Raw genomic sequence first — 26,041 nt, 5'->3', positions numbered from 1 at the left:
CCTCCGCCAGTTTGCTCAGTACCCTTGGGTGGATCCCATCCGGCCCCATCGACTTGCGTACATCTAAGTGCTGTAGCAGATCACCAACCATTTCCTCGTGGATTGTGAGGGCCACATCCTGCTCCCCATCCCCTTCCACCAGCTCAGGGTACTGGGTATCCAGAGAACAACTGGTCTCGCCACTAAAGACTGAGGCAAAGAAGGCATTGAGCACCTCAGCCTTTTCCTCATCTTTTGTAACTAAGTTTCCCCCTGCATCCAGTAAAGGATGGAGATTCTCCTTAGTCCTCCTTTTTGTGTTGATGTATTTGTAAAAACATTTTTTGTTATCTTTAACGGCAGTAGCCAGATTGAGCTCCAGATGAGCTTTGGCCTTTCTAATTTTGTCCCTGCACAGCCTCGCAACATCCTTATAGTCCTCTTGAGTAGCCCGCCCTCTTTTCCAAAGATTATAAACCCTCCTTTTTCTCCTAAGCTCGAGCCACAACTCTCTGCTCAACCAGGCCGCTCTAGTTCCGCGCCGGCTCGTCTTTGGGCACGTGGGGACAGACCGCTCCTGAGCCACTAAGATTTCCTTCTTGAAGAGTGCCCAGACTTCCTGGACTCCTTTGCCCTTCAGAACCACTTCCCAAGGGACTCTGCCAACCAGTGTCCTGAACAGCTCAAAGTCAGCTCTCCGGAAGTCCAAGACAGCAGTTTTACTGCTCCCTTTCCTGACTTCGCCAAGAATAGAAAACTGAACCATTTCGTGGTCACTCTGCCCAAGACAGCTCCCGACCACCACATCTCCCACCAGTCCGTCACTGTTTGTGAACAGAAGGTCTAGCGGGGTATCTCCCCTGGTAGGCTCTCTAACCAGCTGCGTCAGGAAGCTATCTTCCATGCTCTCCAGAAACCTCTTAGACTGCTTTCTCTGGGCTGTATTGTGCTTCCAGGATACGTCTGGGAAGTTGAAGTCCCCCACGAGAACAAGCGCTGACGATTTCGCGGCTTCTGCCAGCTGCCTGTAGAACTCCTCATCAGTCTCCTCATCCTGGTTTGGTGGTCCATAACAGACCCCCACCAGGATGCTTGTCTTGTTGGCCTTCCCTCTGATCCTAACCCATAGAGACTCAACCTTATCATTCCCAGCCTCAAGTTCCTCAACATCAAAACACTCTCTAATATAGAGAGCCACACCACCACCCCTTCTGTGCTGCCTGTCCCTTCTGAAGAGCCTATAGCCAGACATTGCAGCACTCCAGTCATGAGAATGGTCCCACCACGTTTCCGTGATGGCAGCCAAGTCATAGCCTGCCTGCTGCACGATGGCTTCCAGCTCCTCTTGTTTGTTACCCATGCTGCATGCATCAGTGTAGATGCACTTCGGTTGGGCCAGTGCCTTCTTCCCCAGCTTTGCCATTGCTCCCCCGGTACAGCTCCAACAAGCCTAATTTCAGCCCCATCCCCCTTCTTTCCTAGTTTAAAGCCCTCTCAATGAGCCCTGCCAGCTCCTGGGCTAGGATCCGTTTTCCCCTTTGAGATAGGGACCCGTCTGCGGCCACCAGGCCGGGTGCCAAGTAAAGCGTCCCATGGTCAAAAAACCCAAAATTTCTGTGTTGGCACCAGCCTCTGAGCCACGTGTTAATCAGGTGGGCTTTTCGTGTCCTCTCGGTACCCCTCCCTGCCACTGCAGGGATAGACAAAAACACCACCTGTACTCCCACTCCATCCACTAACCGTCCCAGTCCCCTAAAGTCCCATTTGATAGCCTTCAGGCTTCTCTCTTCAATATCATCACTGCCAGCCTGGACTATCAAAAGCGGGTAGTAGTCAGAGGGGCGAACCAGATTGGGAAGCTTTCTGGCAACATCCCTGACCCTGGCCCCAGGGAGGCAGCAGACTTCCCTACGGGTAGGGTCAGGTCGACAAATAGGGCCCTCTGTTCCCCTGAGAAGTGAGTTGCCTACAACGATCACCCTTCTGTCTTTCTTGGTGGAGGTCTACATCTACAGAATAAATACATCTAAAATACATCTAAATATATCTACAGAAAATACACTCAATTTCTTGTACATTCTTTGAGCCAACTTCCCAGCTCCTGTTATTCCTTCCAAGTTCAGCAAAGCTATTATGGTGTTACTCCAACTGTCTAATTTTTTTTTTAATTTCATCCTTTGTGGTGTGTGTTTTTCTGTTTAAGAAATTCTAACAACAACCTACAGTAACCACAGAGTCTAAAGGCAAGTTAAGAAGTTCAAGCTTTACCTTTTTTGCAAGTTTAACTTAAGTCTCCATGAAAAAAACACAAGGTACAACCATGGAACGTTTGTCCCTGAGATTTTTATTCCCAATGACAGCAACAGAACTGTGAAGGACAAAGTGAAATGAATCAAAAGAAGTAGAATTGCTACAACTGACTAAAAAGGAAACTGGCATCTTCATTTATTTCCATGGCAGCAAACCAACTTCTTTCCAGTTCCCATCCATTCAGTGATATGTCCTGGAAGGCTGCTGGACATGTGCATAGTTGAACCATCCACGCTAACAGCATTATTTCAAGCATTTTTTAATCATTATCTTCCCTTCTAATGCTTTAAATAAAATGCAGTTTTTGAAGCAATTTCTTGCTGTTCAGCCAACACTACGTTTGCTGAGGAAGACCGCAATATCAGAATGGAAAGCTAAATTACACTAGTGACCTAAAGCCCAACTAAATCTCAGTCCTTTTTCAAATCCTCTCTAGTGAAAACAGTACTTCTCTGCAATTTTATTTACTCCAAGATGATGCTTATATTCCTGGGCCAAACCCAATGATACCTGTGTTAACCTCATACAGAGATGATCTTTCCAACAAGATTTATTATACTGCATGAACTAATTCCATTCAAGATCCCTTTCTGAAAACTGTACTGTATCATGGCTTTGGCTGGGACACGGTAAATTTTCTCTATAGAGGCTCATACAGTGCTGTGTTTTAGATTGCTGATGAAAACCCATCTTTTTATTATTGCAGAGCAGTGCATGCGCAGAGCCCATGACTCTCCTGCTCCTCATGTTGCCCTGCCAGTGAGGAGGCTGGGGGTGCACCAGGAGTTGGGACAGCTGGCCCCAGCTGCCCAAAAGATGTCCCGTACCACAGGGCGTTGTGCTCAGCGATACCAGCCAGATGAAAGAGTGGGGGATGTTCCAAGTGATGGTGTTTGTCTTCCCAATGCACTGTTACACATGATAGGCCCTGCTTTCCTGGCAGTAGCTTAATTCCTGGTTTTGCTTTGCCCAGTAAACTGTCTTGATCTCATGAGTTCACACTTCTCCAATGCTCTCCCCTGTCTGAGCCAAGGAGAATGAGTGAGCTGCCATGTGGTGCTGAGCTGCCTGCTGGGGTTCAGCTACAGCACACTGCAAGTTCTCTTCACAGATCCCAGCAACACCTTTACCAGTCAGAATTATGCTACAGGGGCTCCATAATCCTTTTCCTCTACCAAAAAAATTCAGTAGAGAATGTAATTGAGACAAATGGGAAAAGTTTACCAATGAGATGCAAATGCCAAAAAAAAAAAAAAAGAACAATTCACTTTCAGTTAATGTTACAAATATGAGTGAAAAAAATCAGCAGTTTGAAATTTTCCCAAAGTTATCATAAAGTGCAGTCTAAAGTACAGTGTAGCTGTAGGGTACAATAAAATAAAAGTTGTTCAAGTGAATCTCTGATACCACCAAAAAAAGCTTTTCTCTGGTGTCAGGTACAAGGACTTCTCACCATCATGTTTCTCAAGATGAGATTTTTGCTTATTACTAAATCTGATTGGCTTCTCCTTGCTCTCTACTCCCATTTTCTGTTCAGATGATAAGAGAAGGATGCATTCAGACTGCTGAATGGCTTAAAGGACCTGCCTTGTGTCATCACCCTGTGAGATATTGCCTATGGTGGGAGACATGGTGACCTGACAGAGGCTCAGCCACCTAATCCATTACAGCAAACCTATCCTTTTTCCTAAGACAAACCTCATTCATGTTTACACCGGTGAAGACAACCAACACAGCAACCAGCACGTATTGCGTTGATTGTTAGAATTTAAGGACAGTTCATCTGTTATACAGCACACTTTGCAAAACAGCATACAGCAGGAAGCAACATAAGAACTGCAAGGCATGTAGTCCCTGCGGTTCTTTTTATGGGCAATAATTTTCAACTGAAAGTGTTCGAATACAAGATGGGTGAAATTCAGAGGCAGCATCACCTCACATCTCAAGTGGTAGCAGAACCTTAACAGTATCTGCACAATTGCTCTTTCACTCGCCCTTTAAAAGGAATACCACTACAAAATACTGGGCCTTAAGTCATACGGACACACAGAGGAGCCCTTGGATCCTTTAAGCAATAGTCAGATGGAAATAGCAAAAAGAAGAGGTAAAATGTAATCATGGCCACATGATCAAAAGCAACAAGTCATCTGCAGAAAATCAGATGCAATATAATCCTCTCATGTGGGGGCAGCAACAAAAGCAATCCAGGCTGAACTTATATATTTTGGGAACCGTACTTTGCTAGCAGAGGAAATGACAAAAATTGTGGGTGACAAGTTTCCCAACCCTCCTAAATTTCCTAGTTTTAAACCCTGAGTTGAAATTAAAGAAACTTTCGACGAGACCATCATCCTCAAATGACATCCTTTATACAAAAATGCTATAACTACACTGAAAATCCCCACAGAGCTTCTGAAAGACATATCCATTTTGTTAATATCTTCCTTTCTGTTCTTATTGGTTATATGGCTTTTTTCTTCAGTAACTTGACCAGCAGGATGCCTAGCACAAATGAAGTTATCCCAATCCTATGGTGAATATGCTCTAAGGTGGTTTTAGTCACGTAGGCAGAACATGAAAACTTTTCTAATGCAGGCTCAGCATAGACTTCCCAACCAGCAAGCTTCTCTTACTGTCTTGTATCCAACAGAACATAAGTTTAGGAGCAAGGGGAAAAAAAGTAAACAAGCAGTCAAGAAGTTGTGTCTTTTCCTCTTCTCCCCTGCTCATGGTACTGTGCCCACAGCTCTGGAGTGCCTAAAATGAAACCCAAGAGCTTCCGACTTGAACTGCAGAGCAGAGTTACCACAGAATCTGCCTTCACTGTCTCCTTACTGCAGTTTGTTGTTTTTGTACTAGCGTGTTTGAGAAAACACTCTCCCGCTTCCCTTTAGGGAGCTTAGGCTGCATTTTAATTCATTTTAACCAGCTTCCCAGGCCTCTGCACACTCCCTCAGTAACATCAGTCAGGAGAAAAAAATAGCAGCAAGAGGCTCTGACTTTCTTCCCCCTCTCCCTCCCTTCCCTCCGAGTCATCGAAACATTTATAGTCTGGAAGTTATAGAAATAACCAGAAACTAAATCTGAGTTTTAGGCATTTATGACCAGACAGCTTCTTAAGAAAATAAAAAAAGTGCACCGCAATTTTTTTCATGTGCTGTGTTTTCCCTCAACATGGCATCTCCTCATTCTCCAAATGCAGGCATGCAACAACTACTGCTCTCCTGAACCACTCGTGTACATCCGGAGGGCTACAGGACATTGTACAAGAACCTCAGGCTTAGTGGTTAATATGCTCAAGTGCCTCTTCATATCATAATGCATTTTTAAAGCTAATGATTGCATAGGTCATAAAATACACAACCTACTCAACTCCGAGGTCAATAGATGCTTTCGTAGCTCCATTTTTTGCCACAATACGTGGTACATATCCATTTTGTTCAGCCTGCCATGAACTGACAGCCACCCCTCTGAATCCATTGTTACAAGAAAACGCCAAGATCAAAGAGATGAACCCTGCTGCTGGCAAGTGACCTTCAGGTTACTATCACAGGCAGGATCAAACGAGAGGAAGAGAAAACGAGCATGCACAGGCAGAGGTGTTTTCAGGGGGAAGAAGCTATTTTACCTCCTATGAAAAATTTATATTAAGCTATCCCACATTCATTGGGCAACCAAAAGTGAACATTTTCAGAGACACAATGTTTGTAGTGACTAACCCCCCCCACTAGGCAAATTTACATAAGATCTTTCTCACACGAATACCAGCTTCCCTGTTACCCAATCCGACAAGCATTCAGAGAACTTTTAGCCTCCTTAAAGAGGAATTTGACTGTTAGCATCAATTTCGCTCCTGGAAAAAAAAATCCTTTGTGTTTCTGCCTTTGCTTTATGAGACATTTGCTAACTGCAGGTGCTTGGGAGGAATGGCTTGATTTCCCTTAAATTACCACTATTAAAAGGTGACTAGTGACAGACAACAGATCGGTACACATAAAACAGATTTTTGTCTCTGCTTATTAGCTCCTTGTTAGGACTGTATGAGGCCACTTATCCAGGCAGCCTGTCAGCTCGCTTGCACTTGCTGTTCGAAGCAGCACAAAGAAGTAGCACTGTGAGTGACATCTAGGCCAGTGCCTGCAGTAATTTTCCAGTGCATGTCAGCCCAAAGACAAAGCTTCACAGGAGCATTTTCTTTTACAGAGCACCAGAGGAAATTTAGTGAGATTAGGAGAGACACAGCACACCTGTGGGAAGGTTACAGCCTTTGTATTTCTTGCATCCATTACATAAACAAGGCTGACATCTTCTGGCAAAATGCAGTTCAAGTCCTTGGACATTGCTGATGAGTTTTTGGACTACAACAAAGCTACTCCCGAGAAAGCAACGCACCAGGATTTCACTTCTGACATTTATTATTATAGAAGCCTACTGACAACCCAACAGCAATAGCTGCTGGAACAAGATGTCCAACCAATTTATAGCAGTTTAAAAGCAACCCATAGTACTAGGTGATAAAGTTGATCCCTTGTGAACTTCTGGTCATCCTCTTCTAATAATCACTTAGGTTTAAGAGACCCCTAAAATAATTGGTCTACAAATTTATTTAGTGAAGCAGGACTGAGGACCACTGGAGAATTTACGGGCAAGATGACAGGCACAGAAGAGATTTATTCTTACCAAAATATCTCAAAATAAAGGTATGCCTGATAAATTTGTATTTGAGGGTTGGGATCTGAGACATGCATTCATTTGCTTATTAAATTCTGCGAAAGGACAAGCAGACAGTCTCTGTATTTGGCAGCCATAGAATCACAGACTGCTCAAAGTGGGAAGGGACCCCTGGAGATCAAGTCCAATCTACTGCTCAGTCTCAGCACAGCACGATTCAGCACCAAGAAGCAGACAACAGTTGCAGGCTTAATGGCTGCACTTCCTTATGAATCAGTGTAGTATCCTAACCCCAAGACTAGTGGATACTTCTCATCTGATATGGGAGAGTTTCATTTTTCAAATGTTTGATTACATCTTCTGATGCAGTTTAGCTTTTAGAAGTTTCAAGTAATTATCTGCAGTTAAAAATATTCATGTTTTAAACCTCTTTACTGTTACTTCATGGTTACTGTCAACATGTAATCCAAATGAGTGTTGTTTTTTTTTGAAAAAGCATTTCACCAGCAAAACATAAGAGTACTCCAAATCAGCTCTATTAGGGCAAAAGATTGTAATAGTGGCTGCACATCAGGCATGAGCAGATGTCCTTGGAAAGCAGTAAGAAGGTTTCCGAAATCCACAGAAAGAAGCTGCTCCACCATCTACACTGGTTTCTCCTATCCACATCAGATGTGCTTGGAAACTGATCAGTTTCCCTGAACACCACAGTATTCCCCACGTCGCTCGCTGCTGTTTCCAAATTAAGGTGTCGCTACCCCAAAGATCTCACACATCAGTTTTAATATCTGCTACAGACAGCAATATGAGGGACTATTTCCTTACAGTTATCCTAAACCATTCTTTTCCTTAATTTCTGAGTTTTGGGTTGATGTAACATCTTTTTGTTTTATATTATCACTGCCCACACCTTTCAGAGACTTCTAGCCACAGAGCAACTAAGCAAGGATTAACTTTTGACCCTTTAGGAAAAAAATAAGATACAGGTATCAGTTTGAGGGTTCTGTTTATTTTCTTTTTTTTTTTTTTTTTTTTTGGGGGGGGGGGCGGGACGGGACAACGACCCCTACTTGACTTACTAAGGATCCTTAAAGCATTTCTTATTACTTCCCAGGACTTTCAACTTCCCTCTCAAAGAGTTCCTGCAGCAGAGGTTGCATAGGGGACACAGTCCATTTTTTCAGGCACTTAGAAAAATTAAAAGCGATTATTAATTTGGTTAGAGCCATGGCTTTCAGGATTCTAAATAGAACTGTAAGAATCCTTCTACACAGAATAAAAAAATAATCTTTTTACCGCTGCATTTTTTGGAAGTGGCATAAGCATTCAATTGCAACATTTCCAAAAATCTGAATAATTCTGAATTGCATGGAAAAGATTGCTCTGAAGATTGGTAATTGGATACAAAGCATTAGATCATGAATGATTCAAACATAATCCAGCTCAGTACTGACCTTTAGCTGTTACTATTAGAAAGCCGAAGAAAATAAGCTGATGATCTCATTCTAGTTGCTAGCAAGAAGGTATCCATTTCACAAAATCACAGACATTTAGAATTCATCGTCACTCTTATTGGCAGTCACCACAAAGAGTCAGTGGATTATGTGATGCTTCAGTCTACTCAAAGACATTGTCTAGACTCATTAAAAAGGTACATTTTTCTACCTCACAGCAACTACTTCATACAATCCATCCTCAGATACAAAAACACAGCAACGACAGCTGCTGCCATATTTCTCTTCAAGTCAAGCAGAGACAGAGTCTTCAGACTCATCTGGGCTGATCCCACCTAAGACTGAAGTGCCTGATCTTTGCAACATAACAAGGTTACAGGGAAGTCTTAAATGGACTCATCAGGTTTTATAAAGCAAGATGAAGACAATGGAAAAGACTCAACTGCACAAACAAACATTTGATAAGAACACTTCTACGTGCTTTAAGAGGTCAAAAGAAATTAATAAAAGTAACTTGACAAACAAGCACCCCTTATTGCTGTTTCCAGCCATAGAAAAATCCATCAAGACAAAAATCACAAAAGAACAGCCCTAGTACTGAAGCAACGTGGTGCCCCAAACTTCATCAGCAGAAAGCTAGAAGCCTGCTGCTGCTGGCCATTATTTTGAATTATGGTCAATTTCTACCCACCTCATTTCTACACACACTCAGCAGAGGCGTATGGGATCCCACAGCAGCCTTTCTGTCAGCTCAGAAGGCTCTTAAATTCGCTGCCTCTTACAGCCCACAGGGACACTGTCCGTTGCCCTTAATCCCAGGACATCATGTTCTAAATAATCCCACATTCTCATGCATCACTTTGCTACTGGCTCACTTTCAAGTTCCAGGTTCCATATTTAGGTTTAAAATTATTTCTTTATGAGAGGAGTGTTCATATTTGTGACATCTGTTAAGCCAAAAGTTTCCATGCTTTTTTCCTTTCACAAAAACTGGTAGAGTGTAGGACTGGGACTCTTGAACTGCAAAGCAGCAAACAAGTCTCAAACACCCTCTCCACCTACGGCTTGTACCAACACCAGTCACAGCTCAGATCCTCCCTCATCAAATATGGCATCAACATGAACTGAACCCTTATTTCAGGTATCTGCTTATCACACAAACCTGTATGTATGTGTAAAAGGAAGTCAGAACTTGTGTTGCAGTCCTCAAGAAGGTGAGAGGCTGGAATTAACCACCTCTTCAGACACCCTAATTAAATTCTCCATGAAGATACAAGTCAAAACCCTTTGCTAAGAGAAAAGTGAAAGAGTATCACTCAGCCCAAGAGCCTTCTCTCCAGCATATTATGTTGCTTTGTGCAGTTTCATTGCAATAGCTCTACTCTTTAGAGTCCATTTCTACATTCATGTATCATTTATACCTGCACCAGCTCACTTGACCTCTTTCAAGTGTGTATAGGTGAATATGCTATAACAAAGCTGCTGTAAAAGCTGTGGGATTATGTGCTTTTATATGCACTGTTTCCAACACGATGTCCAATAACTCCTTTTACCAGCAGGAGCCTAGGATATTCGTATCACTTCTATGCTACACGTGTACACATTACGCGGTTTACATGGACACTTGTATAAAAACAGACTAAAAAACAATGAAGGAAGAGCAGAATAAAAAAGCATATAATTTATGTACCATTTTTGGTAAAGAAAAACAGGAAATGTTTGGACCGCAAAGCTCCTTGCCAAAACTTGATTCAAAATTGTCTATTGTTACTTTCTCAAGCACACGCAATCATAAAGCAGTGAAGCACACTTACAGCACATTCACTGCCTGGCCCAGCTCAGTTTTTGTCTCTGACAACTTTTAAAGCAATGCAACCAGAAATTATTCATGGAATAACAGCTACACAATTGATGGAGCTACAACCAGCCCATGTCATTTTGTATAGTTCGTTTAATTACTGGCCATTATGCAGCAACAACAACACACTTAGATTCTGAAAATAAAGAGTAATGCTATCTAATATTTCTTCTGGTGGAGAACTGCCCCCCCAGCATAGCACTCATCTTCTAGAAATAGAAGGCAAACATTCCAATTAAACCCACCCTTTTCATTAGAGCAAATGCTTTTTATTCCATATAGCTGGTGAAATTCTGATGATTTGGAATAAAAATCACTGATTCCAGAAACCATACTAAAGCAACACTGATGCTAGGAGAGATTAAAAACCAAGAAAATGTCACCACCCAGGAGCATCTAACACCTGACATCTACTTAAATCTTCCCCAAAACTTCGCTAGGTATTTTAAACACTGTATTTACAATATTCTGTATTTAAATGTGAATAATCCAGTATGTTACTAGCTGTTAAAAGTATGACAACGTCAGTCACAGTTCAATTCTGACAAGTTTTGATCCTTAATTTTCACACTAATATTTTCATATAGAGATTTAATTTATGCTGGAATCTACTACATCTTTCCAAGCAAAGGCACTGAAGAGAAGAGACCATATCACAAACACATCATGGAAGGAAGTTTGAGCAATTTGAAGTGCTCTCTGCAAGTTTTGTAAATGCTAGTTTATTCACTTTAGTGTATTCACCACTCTACCCTTTTGCAGATCAAGATAAAATTTTGTTTTCCCACCCACCATCAAAATCCAGCTCTTCTAAAGACACAGGAGATGCCAGTCAACATCTTCAGGAGGAACAGTTTCAAAAATTTTAAGAAAACAGACAATGAAATGCAAAACATGCATTGTTTTGTTTTTGCATTTGATCATGATTTCTATTTTTCTCCCTAATTATAAATTCAAATTGGTTATTTAATGTAAGCGGGATATAGATAATTAAAGATAGGTAGCTTGAGCCCCACAAAGCCCCTGAAAGTTGTATTTCATCTCACAAAAGACAGTAAGACTCCAAGGAGAGATCAGGAAGAGGATGAAGTGGAGCAATTCTGACTTCTATAGTTAAGAAAATAAATAAATAAATAAATGCACAAACTTGATCACTCAGCTACCAGTTCTGTAACATGTCCTGTCTAAATATATAAAAACAGTTCTAAAATGCAAGTTCTTAGACAAAATTTGTTAGAACTCAAGAAGAACTGAAAATGTGACCTCAGACTTAAAGTAAAACAAGTTCTTGAAACAGCATGCAGCATCCCACTTGTTAATGACAGTCTCACTGTTTTTTTTTTTTTAGGTCAGACTAAAGCCAGGGAACCTGGAAGTATTCCTTCAAACAGCAGCTTCCTCTTGTTGACCAGCTGATCAATGGCTGTCTGCTTCAATGCAAGGCAGGACTCGCACAGACCCAGCTAAGTTCCCAAGTCACTGGAAATCAGCAGCTTGCTCCTCTAAAGAGCCTTGGCTCCCAGTTCTCCCAACTACTCAAAACATTCCTGGGTCCAGTCTCATGCCCCATGATCCAAGTAGATGAGCACAGGGACCATTTCCAATGGTATTTCTACTGTCTATACCACTTGCTGATGAGGGGATAGAATTGCAGCAATTTGTCTGAGGTTTTTATGAGTGCCTAACTATTATACAATTTTTCCAACCCATCTTCTTTTTTGTCAGCTGTCTTCTGCTTCATTCATACCATCCCACCACATGTTTCTACTCAAGAGCAGTACACACTGGTCTGGGAAAAAAAAAAAAAGACAATCAAGAAGTATTTCAATCTTTGATCTTTCTTTTAGAGTAGTGTCTAATTCACAGAACATTTAAAAATTTTAAAAGAAGAAAAAACTAACTGCAACAAAGATTAACAGCCACTGAGAGAACGTGAACATTTTTATAAAGCTTTAAGCAGCTTAATGAATGAAGTGACCAAGGTTTCTCTCAAAGGAGAAATAAAGAGTGGGTGTAAGATAATAGCCACAATAGCTGGTGTCACATTTTATTTCTTGAATGAAGAATAATGGGGATGTTTTTCTAGGTGTTTATCAAAGCGAAGCCTGTGAGAAAAGGATTCATATTTATCAAGTGCCAACTGGTCAGTAACTCACACTGACTTGTAAGAGCTGTGTACTCAGGGCCATGGGGCAGAAAAAGGATTTCCGAGCTGTAGCTATGCCGTCTCCAACTTCTAACAAGTGTGAAACTGTCAGTTTGGCAACAATCCACGTTCCTTACTGCATGCATTTATACCTGGTTGGGTTTGTTATGCTGGGTGATTTAAAGCAACCCTACAGAAGAACTTCGGTTTTACGAAGACAATAGGGAAGCAAGAGTTAATTATAGGCTTCAAATTGTAGAAAGGGAATAATTGGAAAAGCCCTGGATAACAGCAATTGATCAGCTCATACACTTGTGTATGCAGTCCCAGTGCAGGCAACAGCAGCCACCTGAACAATTTAAAAGTACGATCTAGCAGAACTTGGAACAACGCATCTTACTTTCAATGAGAAATTTCATACATACTATACAGAATTTTGGAAGACTGAAAAATAAGTGAATTTGAAGGGGAAGAAGCATCCACAGGATTGTATTTTGATTTTTTTCCCCCTAGCCTTCGCGAACAACTGCAAGCATCTCTTTAAATAAAAAAAATCTTCTTTTTTAATTCTCCTAAATTGCACAAAAGATTAACCATTCTAGATATACGCAATTACACACCTGATAAAAATAATTTGCAGCAAATCTGCTAATTTTTATTGACACAGTACAACTCATCTCTGTTGAGATTAGTCTGCTTAAGTATTTGGTTATACATGCATGTCTAGTTAAAACCCCAAATTCAAGCATCGATTGTTCTTCCATTTTTCCTTGTTTTCATGCAGAATTGAAATCTTGATACTATTCCTTTAATTGTACCAGCTAGAAAGTCATTTGGCTGCTATACATTTTTTAAGTAGATATACAAATGCATGTGTAGAAATATTCACTTATGTACATTCATACTATGTACATTTAAAGGCACATCTACAGCTATAGGTCTATATACATATCTAAAAGAAACCCACAGATATCTTAAATTTCTATCCATATATTTTAATGGAGTCAGATGACATTTGGCTCATTCTTGGTTTTAGCACTATGCAGAAGAAAGGTGCTGTATAGAAGTTGGCGTTCTTCTCCAGAAGATAAAATTTCCCAGATCTCATCATTTCTTTAGTGCATTGTTAGTTCCTCTTACTAAAACAGATATCCACTTTTAGAAGAAAATACATCCCAGATCAAGGCATACCCATAGTCTTCAAAGAAGTCATACATACATATCTGACAACCTGACAGTAAAATGCTGTAGTCACACACAACGATTTACACAAGACTAGTGTGTGAAGCTAATGGAGAGGCCCAAGCAGTACTGCTTTAGTCACATTTTACACTTAGTTTGCTATAGGAAGCAACAATAACATTTTGTTCTTGATCCACCAGTATAAGTAGGAAGAGAGCAAGTACTCTTACTTTAAGGAAGTTGTCTCAGATAGCTCCAGGAGCCTTCTGAAAATTACTGAATACAATCAAGTCCTACTAAATACACTGTCAATAAACCTTATAGATCAGATAAAACAGAAGTTTACTTTAATCTCTTCAAAATTCACATTTTTATATATTCCCCTTATGCTGACAGGTAATTATGTCAAGTAGGACAGCCAAATAAATTTCCTTCTTGCAAAGTAACAGCTATTTAATTCAACGCTTTCTGAGCTTCCACTAAACAGAAAAGCCTGAGCTTCCTTCCCAAAAGGAGAAGCCCGGGGACATCTGTGGGATTTCCTGGATTTTGTGTCAGGGCCAGGAACTGCTTTGTTTGGTTTTAAGATTTTGTGGAGTTCCTCACCTGGATCACCAGTCACTGAAAACCATGACAGAAGCGTCAGTCTTTCAAGCTCTCATCTTTCTTTTTCATCTTCTCTTCAGACAGACAGTACTACTTCATACTGCTAAAGAAAAAAATGCAGTCTGGTACCTCTGAAACATACATTGCTAAAACAAACAAAAAATGTGAAAAAAAAAAAGACCATGCTTTTCTACCTCCAATAATCCTTGATTATTAGTAAGCTTTGAAAGGATGAGTGCTTAAGTCTACAAATTAATGATGTTATGCCTCAACATGTTTAAATATTTTCTCTAACAAAAAAAGCACACAGAAATAAACATTTACTATATGAAGTCTCAATTTTTAATGCGAGGAGTGGCATTCACAGCTAACAGATGATGAAAATGTCTGTATCAATTACAAACAGTTAACTCAAAGCAAGCTGTCAGATTATCATCTCCTTCTCTGCAGCCTCACACCAACACCAGCATCTCTCACCTCATACAGCATAGAAGAGATGGGCCTGGAACACTCTCTATGAATGTATCAAAGCGAAGCCGTAGCACACCTTTCCAGCAAAACATACCCACACTTGCTCAACGCAGGACAGCGCTGGTGGGCACCAGCTGAATTACAGGCATGCTACAGTGGGTAGCTGTGCAGCACTTGGGTGAAACTTAATATATAAAAACTGTGGAAACAATGATCTCCACTCAAGAGGAATTGCAGGGAAAAAGACTCAAAGTGAACCTGTTCTTTTTACTGCAATGAAGAGAGAAACAGGAGAAAAATAGCTCAAAACTGTGCCAGTTCTGAGCTTTTATTTAAATCTCAGGTGTGCAAAAACAGCAAGAGAAACAAGATGCCAATCTTTCAAACAGCACTTCCTTGCACTAGAACTAGTGCTCTCCATCTTCCTGGCTTAAGATAACATAGAGTATTAAAACTAAGTTCAAAATAAAGAGAGTCCTGCTTACCTAGCAGTTTTACAAGGAGTATCCAGGTGCCTATTTCTTTCCTCAAGCCCAGTATTTTATGTGACTAAGTTCAGTGCACGCTTAATAAGCACAGAAAGCATTATGAACTAAATGCTAACATTTTCAAACAAGTCTGATGACATTCGAGCACACAATTCTTTGTTACTTGTGAGAAGAACATGCTCTTGGTGCAATTGATTTCACACATAAAAGGCAATGGTTTTAAAGACCAACACTGCTATTTTTGGCCAGTCAGGAGAAACCGATTTCTAAAGCTGATAACAGCTCTGACAATTAATTACAAGCTAAAGATCAAGCACGTCAAATCCTCGTGAAATCCCCAGACACGAATCAGAATGACTCCCGAGTGCCTTAGTAGAGTTCAGAAGAACTGTTCCTTCTCTTTTTCGGTTCATCCTTCCGTGTCTCCAAGCCACAAAGATTACCAACATGCATATTTTATGAAATAAGACAGAAGTAAAATCATCCAGGAGATCTATTCTCTCCTGGGTTTCCATACAGCAGACATACCGTTGGTAAATAACTGTTCAGCTGAGTACTTGCATGTGCCACAGGCAGGTGAGGAGCAGAGAAAATGATTCACAAAACACAGTTGTGCAATTCAAATAGCAATTATAACCATCCATGGCTTGTAGGCACTTAATAAAGGAATCTTATGACACCTTTGTGTAGCACCAGTATGAGGAGGCATATACATTAAGAACAGACTAAATGAAAATCAGAAATACGCCATACATGGGTTCATATGAGCTCAAACAAGCCAGGGAAGAGCTTAAACAGGTTTTACTGTGAGCTAATAACCACAACGACATTACCTGGGCATGACTGTCCCAGAGGAGGATGACTATATTAAACGTGCAGTTACCATTCAAGCTGATCACTGCATCTGACCATCTGCTGCAGAATTTGCAGCAGAAATTCACTGAAGTTGTTTGGCGTAATGGATTCATTTTGCCCACATATTAACTGTAATAGGTTGGCAAAGTAAGGACTTGCCATTTGCCACAATGCCATAAAGCCCTGACTATTCTCAAATAATTAACTGGATTCTGATGCACTGCTAGTGCTTCCTGGAAAAATGCTATGTCAACAATACTCAGTAATTGTGAGACGTCCAGCTCCAAATTTATGATTGGAGGGAAGGCTTGAAGTCTGTTTGGATTCTGATCAAATTCAGAAATCAAAGCACTCAAAGCTATCAGACTAACTTTTAAGTAGACAAGCTAATATTCACATTTTTCTTCCCTCCCTCCCTCCTTGAGTGTGGCTCTTAAAAAAATACAGATAAACAAATACCTTTGGGAGTTTCTACTTGTTCCACAAAGGTGTCATATTGACCTTTTGACATTACGACAAATTAAAATCAACAGGAAAACTCAAAACAAGATTAAAAAGCTAGTTTCTGCAAAGAGATGGTAAAGTCAAACCAAGTTTCTAAAAAATAACAAGTTAAAGAAATGAGTTCCCCACCCCTAAACCAAACCTAATGGGAGGGGTGATACATTCATTTCCACTTCTGTTTTCTTTTTGTATTTCCCTCCCCAGTTTAAATGGGAGCCCTGCTATCAGTTACTTCTCAGACACTGGCATTTTCCTTATAGCCAGCTGAACAATTGACTCCAGCTTACAGTCATTTAATAGCAAGTTGAATTCTCTTTCTTATGCTCTAACAAATTGCAAACCTTCTAAAGAGTCCCTATGTTCATAGCCAAAAGGTAGGCTGCAGCTGTATTCTCTATTTTAAGATTACCCATCACCTTTTCAATTCTTGGGTTCTGTTGGGGCAAGTGATCCCCCCTGTACCAAAGTTAATAGATATGTTTTCTACTCGTTCAGAGCAATAGGAGGAAAGGGTGGTGAGCCACTCTATAGGGAGATGGGACACCTGATTTCTTTCAGGAGGTATATGGGAAGCAATGTGAAGAAGAGGCTGGTGCACCAGTATTTTTAAGCAAGCATATTGCTGCATTTGTGCCAAATTTCTGCCTGTCAACTGAAAATTTCAAGCCACTGTGCTGCATTTAACTTATAGAGCATTAATCCATTCCTAGAACTAAGTTACATTTATTGTCCTGGCGAAGTGACGTGATCCGCTTTGTACAAACATATATGATAGTTTAGAACACACTTTCAGAGCACAGCTCAAGTGCACCTTATCTTGAAAGCGAAAGGCAGTGGGCAGAACTGCTGAGGATCACAAGCCTCCAAACCACTTGCTACACAGGAGTGCAAAACCCACCCAAGACACACACCCATGAAAAGGCCCACACCAAACAAAGCAGCAGCTCAAGTAGCTCCAAGCTTGCTCCCAGCTCAAAGACAGCACACAGGGAAGACTGCCCAGTGAAATGGATCTGAAGTGTCCCTGAGACACAAACTAAGATTTCCACAGAAGAGGCTGGTAGTTAGAAGAGCTATTTCCAGCACCAACAAAGAACCCAATCCTTCGTTCCCTGGTGATCCAGAATCCCCCAGTCCTACATGAAGTCTGCAGTGGTCAGTTTTTATTTTCCTCTCTCCATCCTAAAGTTACCTACTATTTAATCAGAGCTCTGATACAAGCACCTGTGCCAAAGAGGAGCCATTTCTGGAACACTCATTCCTTGGCAGCTTCATAACCAATAAAGCTAACTCTGAAGCAGATGACACTTTCCAAGCCACAAAGCTAGTGTTATTTCCCTAGCTGTAATCTCCACAGCTAAGCAAACATTTCTAGCAGAAATTAGGTAGCAATAAGTTTTGGCAACTACTTGAAATGTCTGTCAGCTTTGTATAGCCACAGTCTATTGGAAAGCAGTCTAACAGAGATTAGCCTGGGACTTATTTTCACATCTCTGATGGCATTTACAACACAGCGCAGTCTATGTTCAAAGTCTGTAACATTCCTACTGTAGAAAACCATAGGTTGAAAAAGGGGGGTGTTCCAAACCATCAAAAAGGGTAACAACAAGGGACACATTCAAGTTTAATCCCTTGCCATGCAATCAAGAATCTAACTAGCAGCATAAGCCGTTTTAAAATTGTTTCATTTAAGACTGCCACATGAAACCCTTCCTTATGCCAAGGAAGTAAATACACCAAACTTAGTAAGCACTGTGCTGGAGACTTACTAATAACAGATGGATTAAATGATAGCAGTTTAATTGTTTATATCCAAGTATCATAATCTGACTTTTTCCAACATTTTTTTAGCATTCTCTTAGATGAGGAATAGGTACCTAAAAAACCAGTCCAAATGGGCAAGGGGAAAAAGATCATCTTCCTCTGAGCACACCAAATTTTCAAGTTTCTCATACTATTTTTCAAGTTTCTCATACTATTTCTTGTCCCACCACTAAGCTTGAGCATTCCTATATGAAGTTAACAAATCCTCTCAGTGCTGGTGCCAAATGCTAAAAAAATCCAATGACCAGCAGAAGATTTGAAACATTATGAATGCAAACACCAAGTGAGATAAGGCAGATGAATGACTGACAACTTAGAAACGTTCACATGACCTATGGGATAAGGTGTCCAACCAGTCTGCAAAACAAGAAATGGCAGTAGAGTTCCCCCTATTCCTTTCTCGAAGGCCTCTGAGGTTCAAGAGATGACAGTCACCCATTTTCTGACCTCTTCTCAGTATTCATATGTAATACCCATTATCTTCAGTAACAGCCAAAGCACCCACCATCAATCTCCCTAAAGTAAACTTAGAATGTTCACTGTAGTTTTCATATTATTGCAATATGACCTTCAGGAATACTACATTTGTTTTATACTTACAGGGTGAGCTCTACTTCGCACAAGCTAAAAAAAATAAAAACAGAATCCAATCTAACTTCAAATGTAGAATGAAAAATTCAGTTTCAAGAATAACATCAGTTCTGACCTTTTGAAACAAATGAGGAAATGATGTTCTAGCTTTTATGTTTCAACTCAATGCAATTCCATGTCAGTGAAAGGGATGAAACACAAAATGAGACTGAAGACACTGAAAGCCACATCTTTTGCTTATGCACACCAAAGCTGACATCCAAAAAAGTCGAGGTTTATCTTATTCCTAAGCAAGAGGTCAAGTCAAAATCAACACCAAGAAGAGTGAGAACTATTGCATTTTGGAGGCTTCGTCCAGTTAAAACTGCTATTAGTACTCTGATGCGACTAATAGCTTTACAATGTCCCTTTAAAAAGAGTAGCATTTTAGATGATAAATTTCTACAGTCACATTTTTAAGTTACATACCTTACTTGAGGCTTAGCTAAAATAAAAAGCAACTTACTTTTAAAGAAGGTTGAAAGTAAAGACAGACTACCTGTGATCAACCCTTTGCAGGGAAATACCAGAGGAGAAATATGCTCAGTCTTTAAGTAGTTACTGCATCTCATTTTCAACCCTGAACAGAACAGTTCACACTATTCCCAGAAGACAGTATAAAGAAATTCCAAGCATGATTGACTGTTTCAAATCCTTTATAAATGGAAGACCAGCACTTCAATTAGATGACTAACACTGTTTAAAAGTGTAAAAACTTTGAACTACCTTTGTTGCTGTTTGCTATTCTTCATCAAAACAACAAATCCTTCTCTGTTCTCAATAGCCACAAAGTGCCTGAAATTTGAACTGATGCTCCAGGAGTAGCTATTGATCAGTGTAGAAGATCAAGGTTACTGTAATAAAATTTCACTGTCCCACAGTAAATTTCAGTTTATCGTGTCATTTGTAATCGACAGTCCTTCATCTCCAAAAGATATACCTTCTCCTCTTGTTTCTGTTTCTGAATAAACTATGTGAGTGTGAAAAGCCTACCAAAGGTCAAGGTGATGTTGGACTGTTTCGAAGATTAAAAAAAATACAATGAGGTTTACTCCGTCTGCACAAACAAGCTCTACCTCAGGGAGTCCCTGAGCTCATTTGTAGGATATTGTGGGGGTACCTGGAAGGTTCAAACATCCTGTTTTTATACATTTAAGTAGCTGACTTTGGCCACCAAAGATGCAATATTGTTTTTTGTAAGGCCTGGATCTGATTGAGGAGTCAACTCTTTGGTTCTTATTAGTATTGTATTAAGACATCTAATCAGGTTACACTTATGTGATTATCTACATACACTTACAGGGACCAGGTTTCAGTACTTTCCATCCAGATGAAAACTAGTACTCATTGCAGAGGGACACAAACACTATAACACCTCCACTGAAGTCAATTTCCAGCTCGCCATCAGGTAGAAGCCAACCTTCTTCAGTCCCTTAACTCAAGATACTATAAAAAAACAAAACAAAACAAAAACAAAAAAAACCCTGAAGGTGAATTAACAAACACTCAACTCCAAGCATTAACAAGACGTAGCCTTTCATCTCTCCAGCCCCAGCAGAGATTTTTAAGAAGTTCAGAACAGGCCAGAAAGAAATAGAAGACTTAAGGGAAGGAGCTGCTCACCACCTCTCCCACCTACACATTGATAGGAAGCACACCTGAACTCTTCCCAAACCAGGCCCCACAACCTTCCCCACCTTCAAACCTTTGTAGTTTCGACTCCAATAAAAATTAAGTATCTTTTGTGAGATAGCTATTTAACTTATAAACAAGCCAGTAGTAAATATTAATTTTCCATACTGTCAAAAAATCCTTAAGAAGATTTCAGATGAAAAGATATCCATACAGATATAGGGCAAAGGACTGTGTGTAATCTCGTAATGGGGGACAAACGTGTAGATCAGAGGACTTGTGAAATCCCCAATCTAAGTCCTTCTGCATCCAGAAGAGATTTTTTTATTGTTTTAAACTGATAAGAGTTTTTGATTTTGGTTCCGTACATATTGAAACAATTAAAAAAAAAAAACCCACTTCCTTGAAACTTAGAGAACATAAATCATTTTATGTAAAGGTAAAAACTATCTTAAGCTTAAGAATAAAAGTAATTAAAATCATAAGCCATTTTAAAATCAAAAACAAGCTAACAAAAATTATGTTATTATCAGTGAAAGATGATACCCAGAGTTTTGCATTAACCATTTGATTGTTTTTACTCTCCCACTATAGCAAAACCCACAAAATATTCTTCAGCCAAGCAGTGGCCAAGTAAAACAGACAGAAATACAGAGCCCTTGAAGAAGCAAAATATGCAACTGTATCACACATCTGTTTTAGTCCAAGTAATACAAGCAATATCATAGGCTTGTGCCAACTTGCACAGAAGTCTCTAGTACATCTATTTGCTATTAGCTTAGACCTCAAGCAACAGCCAAAAGAAGATAACCATAGGAAGTAATAGAAAAAACCTGAAATTTAGTGAGTAACCCAGGCATCGTGTTGTAAACCTACCCAAGAAAGAGACAGTGATACTAACTTCATACCACCGGAGTAACACAGTCTCAAAGTCACTACAGTGATACCACAGTAACTTACTCCTTCAGCGCACCAGGACAACAAAAACAACAACAAAAAAAGCTTATGCTATGAGCTTCCAGGTACGTTAAAAAAAAAAAAAAAAAAAGAAACTTTTCACAGACCATTAAAAAAAAAAACACACACACGTGTGTATATACATAGGTATATGCTCTCCAGTCTCCTGCTCCTAGCCGGCTGTTTTTGGCAGAACAGCCAAAATAACTTGTAATCTAAAATAAAACATTAACACATTTCACTCAGTCCCATAAGCAAGAGGCTCACATATCATTAGCTAATTTTATTTATTTTTTAAATCAGATTTTACTTACTATAAAGCATTCAGAGGAGATACCCTTAATGCTTAACTATGTAAAGCTTTTTGCTGTTGTGAACCCATTTACATTTTCATTTGCTGGTGTTTCCTCTTTATAACAGAAAAGCTTGAGTGCTTACTGGCTGTGCCTTGACTGCTTCAATGTGACCTATTTTTCTTTTTTCCCCTTTGCTCATTTACGAGTAGTAATTTAGCATTTTTTTCAAATTTTAGGGATAAAAAGAAACAAAGACTGCGTAGAAAGGCAGGGCAAGCGTGGTCTGAAGAAGGACTGAAAAACAGACTCAAGATCCACCAGAAATCTGAAAAAGTTTCCGTCACAACAGTAAAGATCACACAATCCAAACAGAAGTTTCTAGAAGTCTTACATTGCATGTGCATCAGATGATCATCAAATATAAATTACTTGTATAATTACACGTACGTTCCCTATGAAATTAAGCACAAAACAGGAATAAGAAAAATATCTTTTCTATTACCAAGAACTAACAAAGTTAGTTACAAAGACTAACCGAAAAGGCAAGCACATACTGAAACACAAAGTGAAAATAATCTTACAACATACAGGTATGTAGCAGAGATCCTTCTGTGACCCAGAGGCAGAAGTGCAACTACTCAACTGCACTCTGATCAGCACCTGCTACCGACACCTGAGGAAAGCTTTGCAGATTTCACTTGTGGAAGCCAGAGGAAGCCCCTCACAGGCAGAATTTGGGACAGCTACAGCAAATTTAGAAGAACAGATGAAAATGAAAGTCCCATAATGAGGTTGATGCTGCTAGATGAAAGTTAGTCTCTAGATCTTAATTGATTGCTGAAAATGAACATGCATTTATTTGCATATTTTAAATAATACTTGCTTCAATAACCATACCTAAAAATATGTTTATAAAGGTTTGTCATCTGATTCAACTAGTAACTTTCCAGCAAAAGAACTTTTTCTTTCAAATGTAGAATAGTCCCTGGTGGCTGGGGGAAAACCAAAGCCCCTCTATAAGCATCAGCAACAGTCCTCAGCTGTTTCTCAGCTGTTTTCTCACCTTATAACTACTCCAGGCTAGGTCATACCTTTATCATGTTAACACTGTTTAACATGATTATATTGTCTTTCACACTTAGATAGCACTGCTTTGAAAGTAATCAAACTCTCCAACTACACATTCATTCCAACCTTGTAACATCCAGCAACAACAGTCATCTTTTTCCTTGAGATACGGATCTCAAGGAGTTTGCTGGGAAATCTAGGTGTGAAAATAAAAGAATATAGAGATCCAGAATTGCATATGTTGCCTTTTTATTTTTATTTTTTTAACACTACTGGTGCTTCAAGGGTGTTATATTAATTTCGGTAGACTTTATCCTACCTCAGGAACAATATAATGCTAAGTAACATACTATGAAACTTGTATGAAACACCTGATTTATATATCTAACAACATTTTTTGTCTATCAGTATTCAACAAATCCTTACAGCTATTTTCTCTACAAGCTCATTCTTCTTCAGTAGAGGTAATAAATATCTAAAGAGAACATATAATATGTTGCTGTCCTTGAAAGGGGTAGAAGTGTGATTTGCCCTTCCTCCTCAGCAGATAGATGGTGATGACTTGGTAAACATCATGGATTTGTGGATCACAACCATTTACAACAGCTCCTACTTTTTTTTGCCAAGAAACAGGGAGTCCCAATGAACTAGTTGGACACTTCACATAATGTCTCATCTGACAATAAAGACCTCTGGAGCCTGAACTCAAAATACTGGGAGGAAAGAGACAGTGCAGCCACCAGCTATGCCAGCTTTCAGATGCTTCTGATGGGCTTCATTCAGCCTGGCCACACTCCAGTCTCTTCCGCAGAGATTCTCATTAGGTACAAGGCCAGGCATTATGATGAAGGAGCAAAGTCTCTGCTGTATTTAGATTAAATCAGGGAAACTTCACTGTGTTAATGGCTCACCTCTTCCCTTCACTTCAGCCAGCTCCCACCAGGGCAAACCACATAAATGTCCAACTATTGTCTTTTGTAGCATATTTTCCTATCATAATACACTTATGTGATAACTAGTACTGCAGTTAAAGTAGATATCTGCTCTGAAATACATTGCTACTACATCTTCCCTATTGGTACCTGATGCAGTTCTTATCTCTTTATGGTCTGATCCAAAGCATGTTCAAATCAAAGCTTCTAGTTTTTTCTGTTTCCCTCAACTGTGTTTAATAATTATATTCCTTTATTCTTTGAAGTCTAGGGAAATAGGTCTATTCATTTCAATGAAGATTTGGCCTGGCCTTTTATTTGAAGTGTTCCACCTCACTGTATCTTCAAAAACAGTTATCCATAGGGACAGGAACACATCTAAATGAAGACTAATAAAAATGCAATTATGGTATTATTAATTGAAGAAATAAGATAACATTTTTCAGTATCAGCGAACTTCAAAACACCAACGAAAATAGTATGGAAGTGTCTTGGTTCTAAAATAGGAACAACATATACACTGAACATGTCTGAATAATTTCCCTCAAAAATTGAGTAAATAATCAGATATACTTCAGAAATTCAAAAGTGTTTCCAGTACTCCACAATGAAGCTAAGTGAATTTCACTCAGTGAGATGCATGGAGATTTATTTATTTTCATCTTATAAGCATGCAAAGCATTGTAGTTATATTTCCATCTCCATGTTTAAAAATAATCCCACTGAAAGGAGCATTTCCAGCGACCCAGCTGTCAGTATGCAGTGGTTTATGTGACTTGCCTTGTAGGGAGTTTTTCTTTCCACACTGCAAGCCCAGAATTGCTATTCGCTTTAACAAACCTGCTCCTGATTGCACCCTGATGATGTGCCCTCAGTGCAGCTCGTGACACCGGTAAGATAAATGAGCAGAATGAGAAGAGGGGCAGAACACTAATATATGTTGCTTAGCTCAAAGAGATGCAATCAGGCCCTTTCAATATTAGCTGCTGTATTCTAGACAATATTATGAGGCAATTAAAGTCTATATGTATTGGCTGCTGGAGGTGAATTACGGTAAGTTCCAGGAGGCATTTGTCTGAACCAGGAGATGCTGATTAATTACCTAGCAATAACTCATTATTAAGATGGTCGGGTCTGCTTGTGCCCCACAAAGTCAGAGGGAGTAACAGACAATAAATTGTATAAAGTATTGAGACCGAACAATGTTTGCAGCTACAGCCTTAGAATCATCTATACGCAGAAACATTTTCTTTTTAAAAAAATGAGATTCTCAGAAGCAAATTATCAAAGTAAGTGGGCTGAGTGCATCCATGCCTTGTGATGCATTATCAACATGTGCAGCAGCAGTGCCTACCATAGGAAGCTTGTTACCTCCCAGATGTCCTGGCTTTCTACAGGGAGCAGCCACCATCCAGATGACAGTACAAACTTGGATCCAGACTGTACAGCCTCAGGCTTGCATCTCTTGCTGTTCAACCAAAGCAAATGGACATGAACTGAATAAAAACAAAGGCTGAATCCTTCTTTCAAGATAAAGATCAGTACATTAGTACTGATGTTAGTTGACTAATTATAATTTAAAGCAGATATTTGAACTGCCTGTCAATCTTATGATCACAGAACATTTTTCAGGTGTGTACAAATACAATGCATCCACATTATTTCTTTTCTTTTATTTTCTTTTCCTTTTTCTTTTTCTTTTCTTATCCTTTTTCTTTTCAAGCTACCATCAAATCATTGACCCTTATTGAATTGGCCCATAAAAGGTTCCCTAATTAGTGAAGAAGTGGATTACTACACAGTACTAAATTAGAATTGTTACTTCAGTATTTTACAAAGGGAATTTACCAAGGTGGCACTCCTGGGGAAGTCACAATGTTTTAAAGTTCACTGTCTTTTCTCACCAACTAAGTAGCTCCAATTTTAGAAGTGATTCAAAATAGAAAATTTCCATGGAATTTTATTCCCCCTCCCCCACCCCCCCCCTTCTGTCAGAGGGTTTTCCTCCAAGTTCTTTTGTTTTAAAAAGCAACTGGCTGACACCCTTAAAATCCAAGCAGTAGGATTGGAAAATGATTCTCTCACTCTTGCCTTGATCAAGATATTTGGCTCATTATTGATTTTAATATTCTATGTTACAGAGCTTCCTGAAGCTCAGGTATACACTGCCACATGGGG

General features: G+C 39.7%; 1 protein-coding gene across 13 annotated transcripts in view; it reads right to left on the bottom strand.

Moving 5' to 3' along the window:
* Window positions 1-25,839, bottom strand: part of LOC308197816 (uncharacterized protein) — a 355,008-nt gene extending 329,169 nt beyond the window's left edge. For 3 of the 13 annotated variants that reach the window (XR_013953302.1, XR_013953303.1, XR_013953304.1), the window contains exon 1: window positions 22,452-22,751. Coding sequence is in view for 1 of the 13 variants with exons in the window: in XM_080598893.1 (XP_080455019.1) it covers window positions 25,218-25,274 (57 nt within the window). In the remaining 12 variants the exon portion in view is untranslated. Of the gene's footprint in view, window positions 1-8,507; window positions 12,062-12,937; window positions 13,558-14,206; window positions 14,310-20,278; window positions 20,425-22,444; window positions 22,752-25,217 lie in introns of those variants that run through there. The other 10 variants (XR_013953305.1, XR_013953306.1, XR_013953311.1 and 7 more) reach the window with 10 other exon arrangements.
* Window positions 25,840-26,041: the final 202 nt, after the last annotated feature.

The sequence above is a fragment of the Anser brachyrhynchus genome, assembly GCF_964034855.1.
Source record: "Anser brachyrhynchus genome assembly, chromosome: 7".
In the NCBI taxonomy this organism is placed as follows: Eukaryota; Metazoa; Chordata; class Aves; order Anseriformes; family Anatidae; genus Anser; species Anser brachyrhynchus.
The sequence above is the reverse complement of the archived record's forward strand: the minus strand, read 5'-3'. Positions and strand labels throughout refer to the sequence as shown.